The sequence below is a fragment of the Oreochromis niloticus genome, linkage group LG5, assembly GCF_001858045.2.
Source record: "Oreochromis niloticus isolate F11D_XX linkage group LG5, O_niloticus_UMD_NMBU, whole genome shotgun sequence".
Classification (NCBI taxonomy): Eukaryota; Metazoa; Chordata; class Actinopteri; order Cichliformes; family Cichlidae; genus Oreochromis; species Oreochromis niloticus.
The window spans coordinates 8,023,346-8,036,069 of record NC_031970.2 but is presented as its reverse complement, the minus strand read 5'-3'; the positions used below and the strand labels follow the sequence as shown (position 1 = coordinate 8,036,069).

General features: G+C 40.8%; 1 protein-coding gene across 3 annotated transcripts in view; it reads right to left on the bottom strand.

Moving 5' to 3' along the window:
- The window catches only part of asic1b (acid-sensing (proton-gated) ion channel 1b), a 170,064-nt gene that overhangs the window by 21,845 nt on the left and 135,495 nt on the right, over positions 1-12,724 (bottom strand). For 2 of the 3 annotated variants that reach the window (XM_003456092.5, XM_005460817.4), the window contains one exon: positions 4,026-4,176. In XM_003456092.5, coding sequence (XP_003456140.1) covers positions 4,026-4,176 — 151 coding nt within the window. Of the gene's footprint in view, positions 1-4,025; positions 4,177-10,828; positions 11,939-12,724 lie in introns of those variants that run through there. The other variant, XM_005460818.4, reaches the window with a different exon arrangement.

Genomic DNA, 12,724 nt, shown 5'->3' with positions numbered 1-12,724 from the left:
AAGTGATTTTACAAAATATTTGGCTACAAATATTTTGTAATTACAACCATTTCTATACACAGGTCCCCATTTTCAGAGGTTCAAATTTAATTGGCCAATTGGCTGACAAGGGAGCATCCAGGTGAGCCCTTCTCCCTTGTTATTTCATGACAAATAAAGCAGACATAATATCTGACGTTCATTTAAGTGTTTGATTTGTATTTTATAGCTTTTCACTGTAATTTTACCGTGATTTTAAAATATGAGGCCCAAAGAGGACATCATTAGGCAGAAAAATGCAAATAAACCTAATAGTGAGAGACAACAAAAACTTTAACAGCAGCTAAATCCACAATCTAGTGCACTGTTACATGGAATAAATGCTCTGACCAGCTCAACAGCAAAAGGCCCGAAGGACCACAGAAGACAGCTGAAGTGCATGAATTATTTCCACTGTTAAGAAAAACAACTTCACCACATCTAATCAAGTCAAGAACACTTTTGCGGCGGCAGGTGTATCACTTCATGACGCCTTCATGAATAGAAATACAATATAACAATGTGCAAACCACTGATTACACTCAAGACCAAGATTAGACTGCCAAAAAAAAGACCTAAAGGAGCTTCTGCAGCTCTGTAGAAATGTTTGGACAGATGAAACCACAGTTAACTTCTACCAGAACCAGAAACAACTCATTACCCAAAGCATACTGCATCATCTGTCTAACATGTTGGTATAGCTGCCAGTGGAACCAGGCCACTAGTGTTTATTGACAATGTGACTTTTGATTGTAGTAGCAGCACAAATTCTGAAGTGTATACTTTCTGTTAAGGTTCAGTCAAATGCTGCAAAACTGATCAGACAGCTTCATAGTGCAAATGGATGACTGAAGCAACCCAAGAGTTTCTCATAGTAAAGAAATGAGATACTGTTCAATGGTCAAGTCAGCCACCTGATCTCAACACAACAGAGAGTGCTTTTCCATTATTAAATACAAAACTGAATGAAGAAACAACAAGCACAAACAAGCAGCAACTGAATGTTATCTGCAGCAAGAGTCTAGTGGAGCAACTTAAAGGAAGAAACACAACATTTGGAGATGACCATGAGTTCTACACTTCAGGCTGCAAACTTTCATCCAAATACTAAAAAAGAGTCTTTACATTTAAAATCATAATGCGCTAATTTTGAACCGCGGAAGTATTAACATTAGGCATTGTGTATAAAAATGGCTATCATTCTTAAACAGTTCATGCAAAATTTATTTTCTCCAATAAAAGCATTTAAAATCAGCTGTGGTTTTGTACCGAGGCAAAACTAGATACGTTTCTTTGTCCCAAACATTAACATCTTGATGTATTTGTTAATATTCATAATTTAGCTGTGTGAAAAAAATCATGTCAATACTAATCACTATGCACAAACCCTTTGTTCATTCCATTGTAATTGTGAATAATCACCCATGCATTTCTGACAATAAACGCAATAGAGCCGTTGGTTCAATCTCTCATTCCTTGTTTTTTAAGATGTCTTGGGAAAGTTAATCCCACAGATCTTTCTTACAGCAGAGATGCCGACCTGTAGAAAACGCACAGGTGTATTATTGTTGACTGTATTCCACTTAGTTAGAGCCTGCTTTTGTGCATGCTGGCTTACTATTCAGGGCTTACTGGGGCACTTAATGGAATTGAGCCATCATATTTATGGTTCCTGTACTCTCCCTACTTTCACAAGTCAAAATATCTGCCAAGATCTACTAGGCAGACCAGCACCTGGTGTTTCCTCCACTGACGAATGTGTGTCTGTGAATGAGAAGCCAAAATTGTAAAGCATTTTGTTTGCTAAGGTAGAAAATCACTATGTACTTGAAGACGTTTTAGAGGTGAATTCTGCCTCTAATGCAGCTGTTCTGTCCTTTTCCTTCTGGTCCTGCATTGCTGGACACCTGAGAGGTGTATTTTCTATTATGTGGAAATGCTCAAATGAATTAAGAGCATATTTTAAACTATCAGCTGCACCTACTTATTTTAATACCTATTTTGCACAGTTTAAATCTTCTTTTGTTTATCAAGCTGAATGAAACTATTGTTAGTGACCTATCTCACCTCATTATCTTCATTTAGTCATTTCCAGGAGTGTCAAAAAAATCTTAGCTTAACATTTTTATTTACAGCTGCTAGCTATTTCCCTCTAAAAGAGAAACTTTCTCTATAGTAAAGTCTGCAAGGTAACTACAGATGACTTTTTTTCAACTCCAAAATCTGCATTACAGGATGCACATCACATCACTCATCTTTACTTGTGTCTGTAAGTGTGAAATAGTAGATTTTAAGGAACATAAATCCTTTGCCCCGTTGTGTGTTGGGAAGCTTTCCCAAACACCTGCTCCTGTTACTTCATTGCCCAGGGCATTTTTTGCCTGCCTCATTTGCTGTTTTTGTCAACAACAGTTAGCATAAAGGTTCCTCGGTCTTTCACAGCATTTGTTGACTATATTTCCCAACCAATATATTTAACTCTACAAAAACAAGCAAGCAGACAATGTTAGATTCCTCACTGATTACGGAGTTTTCCTCCAACAAGTTTTTGACCTCATTCTACATCTAACAAATGGGTAAAAATCAATCAACTGCCACTTCATATCATTTGGAAATTAAGTTGAATTAAATAATATCCATCCATCCATCCATTCGCTTCCGCTTATCCTTTTCAGGGTCGCGGGGGGCGCTGGAGCCTATCCCAGCTGTCATAGGGCGAGAGGCGGGGTACACCCTGGACAGGTCGCCAGTCTGTCGCAGGGCCAACACACAGGGACAGACAACCATTCACACTCACATTCACACCTAGTGACAATTTCGATTATCCAATTAACCTATCCCCACAAGCTGCATGTCTTTGGACGGTGGGAGAAAGCCGGAGTACCCGGAGGGAACCCACGCAAACACGGGGAGAACATGCAAACTCCACACAGAAAGACCCCGGCCTGATGGTGGAATTGAACTCAGGACCTTCTTGATGTGCGGCAACAGTGCTAACCACCGTGCCACCATGATGCAATTAAATAATAACAAAAACAAATAAAGAATTTGGATTACCAACTAAACACTATGTTAAAAATAATGAAAGATTAACAGAATATTCCAAAGAATTAAAAGCATGTAGAGTGTATAATATTAAAGTGCATAATTCTGTTCACACTGTAGTAATTACATCCTTTGATTTTCAGCACGCCTCTTGGAAAAGTCTTTAATTATTCAATAATCTTACATGAAAAGCATTTAATATTAATACAATTAAATCAGGACAGATCATGGCGTACTGCTCTAAGTTTCATGTTTAATAATGATCATGAGTATTGTGTTTCTGTGTTTCCGTTCCTTTACGGTCGTTTCCCAGTGCCTATAAGATAATGATGCAAACACACAGCAGACTATGCAGGTGAATTAAAATCAGTTTCAGAGCACCTGAAGCAGCACAGAAGAGACACGACTCTTCTGTGATGGCTCGACCCTGAATGGGAGAGCCCTCAGCCTTAATTGGTTATGTATAAGTCAAGTGCTTGTCTGATTCATGTGGGCTGACTATATGACTAGCCATTTGGTTATATCACAACTTCCTGATCAGTATTTATCTGTCCTTATACTATGTCTGGGAAACAGTGGGTCAATGTATTGCAGGTTCATCACTCATTATTAATCAAGATGTGTAAAACATTATTAAAGGGAATCAGAGGTTTTTGTTGTTTGGATACTTGGATACACACTTGGATTAAATCCCTTTGCTAAATGTCTTTTATTTGTCACAGTTAGATATAAAAGACTTACAGCGAATGCAATACAGCCTAGTCAAATCTTTACCTTAGAGGTTAGAGGAGAATCTCTGTGACAGTTTTTTTCCCCTCTGGTGTTTCTCAGAGCACCGGCATTGAAAATGTGTTTTCAGGTGATTCTGGTGAATCTGTCTTTTTTTAATTAAAGTTCCCCTAACAGTGGTACAAGGTGAGAGCTTCAAAACTGGGGATAAAATGTCCTCAAGGTGAGCTTACCAGTCTCTCCCCACACAGGCAAGTATTCATCCTGCTGGATATCCAACATCAGCTCCAGGCCATTGCCCATCCCACCCTTCGTCGTCACCTGCAGCGGTTTTCCATCTTTGCCTGAATTAAATGTGTAGCATTTCCCATAGCGCGTGAATATCTGAAATACACAGAGAAACAGAGTTTAGTTTTTAGTATAAATAGCCACAAACCTTCAACCTAACACTCATTTCTGACCATGAAATAAAATCAGATTTTTCAGCTGCATGAATTTATTCTCAAGAAGTTGAAGCAAAGGTAACAGCAGACGGGATTGTTTCAAAAGCAGCTGAAATGCACCTACTGCAGCCTGTTCTTGTTAGGCTGTCAGCTGCAGACCTCAGAGGTCTTAGTGCTGAGATGCTGTTGACAAAATGAGCCCTCGTCGCTCTCAGTACTGCATGATACAGTGTGTGCTCAAGTAAATATGACATGACTTATTTCAGAGTGGGATAGTGTTGGCCTGAAAAGTCTCTCAGGCCAATGTATCAAAGTAAATCTTGCAAAAGGAAATAAAGATATTTTATATGTTGTTTTAGATAAAACAACAATTTCTGTTATTTTAAAATTTAGAACAGTTTTATTATTCTGTTGGTTTTAACTATAAAGGTTAGTTGACTCAAATGTTCTGGTCAATGGAAAATTAAACATTTATAGCCAGCCAGTCAAAAAAGATGGATATAGTCTCTAAGTGTGTGCTTTAAACTTTTTTACTAATACGCAGCAAGAGGTTTGCCTCCGACTGCATAAAGGTCCAAGGACGATTAGGAAGGTAGACTTTACGCTGTGTTTCATTTGAAGCAAGTTGGGGTTTTCAATTGGAATGCCCCTTCAAGATGGATTTCCTACTAGGAAAGTCAGAGAAGCCCCACCAACTGCAACTTTATCCAAGATGGCAGCAGTGAATGTAAACAGTAGCAAAACTTTAACACTTTTCATCTGTACTACCAGTGTTTTGTATTTGTGACTGAAATAATCCATACACAGAGCGTTGACCACACTCTGTCAGTGAACGTGCTGCAGCGGTGTTTTTGACGCAAGCAAAACAAAAAAAAGGCAATCTGCTGCATTGCCAGGAATAGATGAATAGATCTACCATCTTAGGGAGCAAAGCAATTTTTTTCCCTTGCTTTTCTGACCACCTCGACTGGAATGCAGTCAACCTGGGAGTCGCGCCACCCTCCAAAACACAGATTCCTTGGTTAAAGGAACACTGGGTTAGGATCATTGTGACTGACAAGTCTTTAACTTATAAGGACGCATTGTTCCTCAGATTCTCAGTCAAGACCACCACTCACTTGTCACCGACAAAACCTCAAGATGGTGATGGCTGACGTGCTCAGCATAAGGCTTGAAGATGAGAGTAAGCTAACTAAAGGCTAGTTTAATCTTTATATCTATAGATCTTTGTTCGTTTAAATAGTTGAAATGTGCATTATTATGCTTGAAAAATAAAATATATACATATAGCAGAGTTATTTGTCATAGTCCAAAATGTAAATATATTCATTCGACAAATAGTTTTTGAAAAGCTAGATTCAGAATATATATATTTTTGTTTGCAATTGAATGAAAAATACACACAGTCTTTTTTCCCTGAATGGATTAAAAGCATCTAAAAAAAGACATCTAGCAAACTCATCTCTGCCACACAAAGAGATACAACACAGAGTTTAATAAACATGATGCAGTCAAAACAAACTACTTGCCCTCAAACTACATGCGAAGAGTTGCTCCATGCAGTCGCATCTATTTAAAGAGGCACTATAGCGTGCAGCAATGAACTGCGACCTACTGGCAAAGACAAGATGGCTAGTGAACTAATGGATGTGTAATCCAATCATAAACATTAGGAAATGGAAAGCCATGGCTAGGATCCAAAACACAATCATCCCTTATTTTGTTGTCAAGCGACATGATTTTGAGCCTTGTATCAAAGCATACTAGCTCTCAATTAAGTTCCTGTTAACCTTCAACATTTTGACATTCAAATGAGGAAGCAGTAGCAGCAAGGAAGGGAGGAGGTTTGGAGACAAGTAATAACAAGTGCGGAGAAATAATGAATGAAATAAATCTCTTTCCTTTGTCCTCGACTCTGGGCCCAAATACAGTTCTCACGGAAAACAGTCGAGATAAGAATTCAGTGTCAGGAAAAAGAGAATTTGCACGTTTTTTCATACTGAGGCTGCTTAAAAGTGTTGCTGCTTCCCTTCTTCTGAATGTATTGCATGGATCTTGGGAACAAATAAGAAGGCGTTCATTGTATGGGTGACGTGTGACTCAGACATTAGTGCTTCATGACAGATTACTCATATGTCACAAACACCAGATGCAGAGAGCTGAAAAGATTGCCGCCATGTCTCAAAGAGGAAAAGTTAGTGTAATGTAAATCCTGTTCACTGAAGTGTGTGGAAAAGAATGGAACGCAATCCACAATGGATTACCCCCTATGGGGCGGTTATATAGGCGCTTTTAAAACACAAAGTGATGAAATGTAATAAAAAGCCTTCTGATGGTCGGACACAATATGAGATGTGACCTTTCAAGTGCATAAGTGGAAAAACTGAGTGAAAAGCAGAGCTCCCAACCGCTTTCTATGTGCAGAGACTCCGAAGCAGGATATCAATAAAATGCTCCAGAAATCCATCTTAGTCCTGGAGATGCTGCTCACCAAAATCTGATTACTATTTATCTTTTGACATGGAAAAAGCAGAGAGTAAAACAATGGGTAAAAGAAAAAAAGCTGAAAAAAAAGAAATGCTTGCTTTATTATTGACAGAATTTAACTAACAGACCTGTCTACATCTAAACAAGCCGCTGATTTGTTAGCACAATTTCTTTCTAAGTTTTCCCATTAAATCTCAATATGACTTTTTCTATTCTCTTCAGGAGACAAGTTTGAACAAAAGAAGAGGCACTGCTGCTCCCCCTGAACAGAGAAAAGCATTTGGCAGATACACATCAACAAAACAGTGATAAGATTGTTCCAATTGCAAGCACATTTATTTCTCATTGTGCATGTGCCCAAGCGTGCACACATATCTGCACGAGAATATGAATGACTACGCTCAAATTAGTGTGTACAGTATTTTCGTGCGTGTGTACTGTGCAGCCACCCCTTCTCACCATCTGCGTGTATGTGTTGGTAATGTGGTGATTGACTACAGGAGGCCTGTAGTCAGAGTTGCTGTGGTAACCAGGAGATTGTGCTCGCTGCTTTGAGTGAAGAGCAGCAGAAGTGGGTGCCAGTGATGACCTTGGGGAGTCAGGATCTTCATTGTGTTTCGTTTGAGCTGATGTTTGAGCTTAGTCAGAACATGCTTCTTCATGTCTGTCTATCGCGCCTTGGTTTTAGCGTTAAGATTTCTCAAATGCGTCCTTACCGTTTAGCACGAGCTTCTTAATATTCTGGAAAAGTGCAACCTTTATGCCTGAGGCAGAAACAAAATCCTGTTAATAATATTTAAAGATAAGCTTTAAATTAATGAATTCTAGATGTAGCGCAGGGATAAAGCTAGTAATGAATGACTCTGCATAGTGATCGTGAATGTTTGAAACTTGTTGCCGTTAACCTTTATTTGCTCGAATACATTTAGCATTAAGGAAGGTGAAACATTTGGATTGCCTAAGCAGCTTTTCCTAAGAAGGTAAATCCCGCACCGCTTTTGGTTTTTGCTCCATTGAGCGCTGTGCCCCATACATTGCATTTAAAGTGAGAACTGCCGGATCTTGTTAACTTGTAAACACAGAATACAAATATTTAAATCGATCCCACCTATGGGAGAAAACACCGAGAGAGACATCACTCTGTCTCGTTCACACAGGGTGTTGAAATGTCACCGTCTTTCTCTTCGCTAAATAATTCACAGAGAGACAGCCTGAGACTGTTGAGATGGCCCTCGGCTATCCTTCACATGACGATGTGAAAAGGATGCACAAGCTGTTCCCTAAAGTTGCCAGGGAACCACTTTCCTCCTCTTCCATTCATATCAAAATCAGAGCTGAGTACAACAAGTGTGCTATTTTATGACAGTTAGCAAAACACACACACCTAGGAACGATTATCTATGCTGAGCTTCACTCTGTGCAACGAACACAAGAATTAGCGAGTTTATAATGACGCGTGGCAGTTTACTTTGCTTTATATGCTTTATATAATACAATTTAACATGACAGACAAAATGCACCACGCGTATGAAGAATTCAAAATGAGCCCCAACAAAGACGGAATGTTTCACTTCTAAAATCTCTTAAAAACAACCTCATCTCAAGGTCTGCACATCAGCAGATGAGAACCCACAGAATCTATTTATCGGACCTTGAGAAACGAGACAACTCTTTCCAAGGTCAAGAATGAGCTCAGCTTTTATTCAAGTCAGCCTAGAAGGGGAGCCCTAGAGGTGCTTAGGATCTAAATGTACCTTGACAGGTTTTTGTTCTGTCACCTTTACAAAAGGCAACTTTGCCCATTGCTTCCAATTTTTCTCTGACTAGTTAGAAGAAAACAGGTGTCGGCTAAAGTGGAACAACACAGAAAGTTTTCCAATTAGGAAGCATCAAAGTAACTCCTTTTAAATAAAAAAAAAGCCTGTTTGCATGCCTTTTAGAATAATCATGCTATTACTGGTGATGTTGTAGAAGGTGCAGGAATGAATATAAAAGCTGTTTTGGTCTAAGATCTTTTGGTTTACTGTCACTGCTTTCACTAGCATTCTCTCCAGACACAGCAGGGGTCTGTTATCAGAAAAAAGCCTCCCCAAAAAAAAAAAAAAAGATTGCTTTGTTTGATGCTGGGTAGGTACTGCACAAACACAAAAGAAACAACTAACTGGTAAACACAGTTGACCAAAGAAGAAAGTGGACGGAAACATGTCTCAGAATGAATCCTAATGTTGGCTGGAGATATAAAAAGGCCGCTGTTTGCTAATAACTAACAGCTTGCTTACAAATTCGTGAGGTGATAATGTGTAAATATTTTGTTTACTGCTTATATTGCTGCTTGCAAGTCATTAATTCATCGGTTAATATTGACTTAACGTTTCACTGATGATCGGCAAAGCAAATACACCTTTAAATACACAGACTTCCCATTAAGATTTAAGAAAAAGTGGGCAGGGAGTCATCAGTCGGTGGAGTGTGCAGGAGGTGCCCAGGCTGCCAGCTCGTTCTTAGGTCAACTTCTTAAATAGAAATCAATGTCTGTGACCCACAAGTGAAGAGATACAGGCCTAAGAATTAAGCATGTGTGTTGGTGAAGCACGGAGAAAGACGAATGGAGGGAAGGATAGATTGCTGAGGCCAGTGGACCATATTTATAGAGCTTCAAGAGAGACCCAACATCACAGGGGGTTCTTGCACAAAAGTCAATACATCCTCAGAGTCTATGTAGACAGACTCGCCTTCGTCCTCCACACCTCGCTTCTCAAGTGTGACTGATTCTATTGGTCTGACTCACGCTGACAGCTTGTCTTGCCTGCCCCGAAGCCAAGGAGATCATCATTGATTATCAGTGGAGTAGCACTTGCCCCCAAAACACAGACTTTGCTATTATGCATATCTGTGAATTAAGTTGCTCTCGGTTAGACCCTACCCCACTTAATACAACATTAGAGATGATGTTATGAAGAAATGTGTTTGACTGTGATAACGTTTTTGTTTTTCTGGATCTGTTGCTTTTGAAATTGGAGATGAAAAAAGCAGTTTTTGATGCATTATTTGTGGATATGGTTTGATGACACAGACTGAGGGCTGCCATCAAGGCAAGGAGTTTCAAATTATACATTTTCCTAAAACATAAAATAATCCTTAGTCATCATGCCTGCTGCAAATAGCAGAGGAGCCTTCTCGACATCAAACTGTGTTTCTAACACCATAACAAAATCTATTTAACTGAAAACAAATTTGGGTAATGAGGTGGGAGAGAGAGCAGCACTTGGCTTTTACATTGTTCTCCACATGATGATGGAATGCAATCAATGGGGCTGCAGATTACCAATGAGGCCAACGTTAACTGCACTCTATCACTTTGTCAGTGAGCGTTGTAAAACGTTTCTAAATGAATCAAAAGTCTTCATTAGGGGCAGATTGGTCTAGAATTGTATACACATTGATCCAGAAGGAAGGAGGGATCAATCCAGACCATGTGGCCAACACTGAAGGTTACTGGATTTTGCAAACATCTCCACTGAATTTAAAAAAAAAATCTTTTGCTATTGTTCCTGTGGAATTTACAATAGAAATGCAGTATTTTATGAAAGTGACAGAAATATAAGTTTGTTCAAACAAGGGAGGCAGAAATGCAAATATAAAACCATCACTTCAAATCTTGTCAAGCCTGTTTAGGGGCATTAATGCAGAACTATTACAGAAATATATTTATGAATTCAGATACAGTCAGAATAATTACTGACCAGAAAAAGAGTGGGATGCTGCGTAAGTCCATATAAATATAACAGTGGTGTGTATATGGATAGAGCTTAAGACGTGGAGAGAGGGAGAGTTAATTGAACTACTGGGGCACATCACCAAGCAACAGTGCGGAGGAATGCGCGTTGTGCATCCTGGTAATTGCGTGACTTCAAAGTGAATTAATTTCATAGAGTGATACCTATTCTTGTGCCACATGTAAGATTCAGTCAGACAATAAACATTTCACTCAGCCTAATAATTCCCAAACCTGCATCCATCTCTAAAAACTGCATCAACCTGTTGGGAAGGAGTGCGGCTCACTTATACAATAAAATAAAATAAAATAACTTTGGCAAAACACTCACAGTGCTAAAATTGCGAGGCCCGCAGAGCTCTCCCTGGTACCGACAATACAACAGCATCTCCTCCAGTTGGTGTCCCAGCCGGTCCAGTAGCTGTCTCATGGACGGCTCGGACTCCCGGGGAGGAGGAAGGAAGTGGTTGAAGTCCAAAATCCGAGACAGCGGGGACCAGGGCGGCTCGCCCTCTGCGCTCCCGCCGCTGTCGCCCCGCAAAGGGGTGAGCGCCTCTCTCGCAGCGGGGGAGACCTGCCCGTTCATTCCCAGAAGTCCCAGCCACTTCCCCGCGCTGAATATGTCAGTCTTCTTCATGCGCCGCGGCAGAAGGAGGTTCTGGTTACAAATGGTGACAGCCGGGAAAACGAGTCGCTTGGCGTACACCATGTGCGCCTTGGTGTACACGGGTGACGAGAGGAGGTACCGCACTCTGTTTGAGGACCAGGTGAAGAGCAGACCCAACGCAGCCAGGAACGCCAGCAGCCACGCGACTCTTCGGGGGTAGGAGCCGCTGAGGAAGATGTGCCTTAAGCCGTGCAAAGTGGTGTGTTTCAAGAAGAGCTTCCCGGCTTCGGCAAGAGAGCCCGGTCTGGGTTTCGATCCAGATGAGCCGCACTGGCACATTTTGGAGGAAGGCTGGTGCGCGCTTTCAACATCGGTCCCGCTGTGGTCACAGTGAATGCGCCTAAACTCGCCTCTGCGCTCTCCGATGGCTGCTGTTTGTCAGAGACTTTGAAGAGAGAGAGAGTGAAACGCACGCAGCTCCACTCGGTCTTTTCTGGCACTGAACAGCAGCTTGTGGCGGTGATGGGGGAGTATTTTGTCAGCCTCACAGCGCTCCCAGAGCTTGTCCGGGGGGAAGCGAAGTTATTCCGAATGATTTAGTGCGCTACTGTGCAGCAACAGGAGTCTAGGGGATTATTTCATCTAAATTACAAGCAGTTAGTCTCTGAGAAAAATCTGTAGAATTTCCCTCGAGACAATGGATTTAGTTAAAATCGCACTTACATGGTAAAACACATTCTTTCTGTCCGCTTCCCTATTTTAATTTTCACTTTTCCATCCTCTAACCTCACTTGTAACACACACGGTTCTCTGCAATATGCGCTGTTTGCTGAATAAAATCACTGGCCTCAGTAGCTACAGACTATTTGTCTTCCTTTTCAAGCCCGTCATGCACACACAGAAGCACGCACACTCCTATAGGCGCGCGCACACACGCACCTTAATCCTACTGCCTCACAATATGTATTCTACCTCAAAATTGAGCAGAGTACAGAGTGTAAGGCTCCAGAGACTGTATTCTCTTTCATTATTGTCCCACCAGTTGAATTTTAAACAAGGCAGATTCATAGTAAACGGAGACTTCTGTAACTTTTTTGTCTCTCAGTCAGCTGTAAGTAAACAGGTTGACATTCTCAAATGTCATTTCTCTGAAGTGTTTCAGTCAAAGATGAGAAAACAAAAAAGGTCAAGGTGATGCTGGTAAATTAATGGAAATCATGTTGCAAGTCTTCAAAGCATCTCCCGAAGTCCCAACAAGCCAAAGTTGCATTTAATGGTTTTTCTGACCCTGCGGTGCCCCAGTTTGACTGTGATGAGGGGAACCTGTTTCAAGCTAGAGCATGATGCTTGAATGCACCATTGACAAAGCGTTTTGCAAAAACAATCTCTCTCTCGGGGGTGCTGGTTAAGTGGTGGTTTATGCTTGGTTGATCACCATCACAGAGTGTTCCAACCCAGAGTAAAAGCTGGACACTGCAGGTCTGATTCAAACTGCGTGCTTCTTCTTGTAGACAGTGTGCATGTGTGTATTGCTCAGGCTACTGCGTGACTGCAAAGGAAACGGAGCTGAGAAGGAGACAGTGTGAATGACAGGAGAGAGAAAGCTTGAATGTGGAGTAC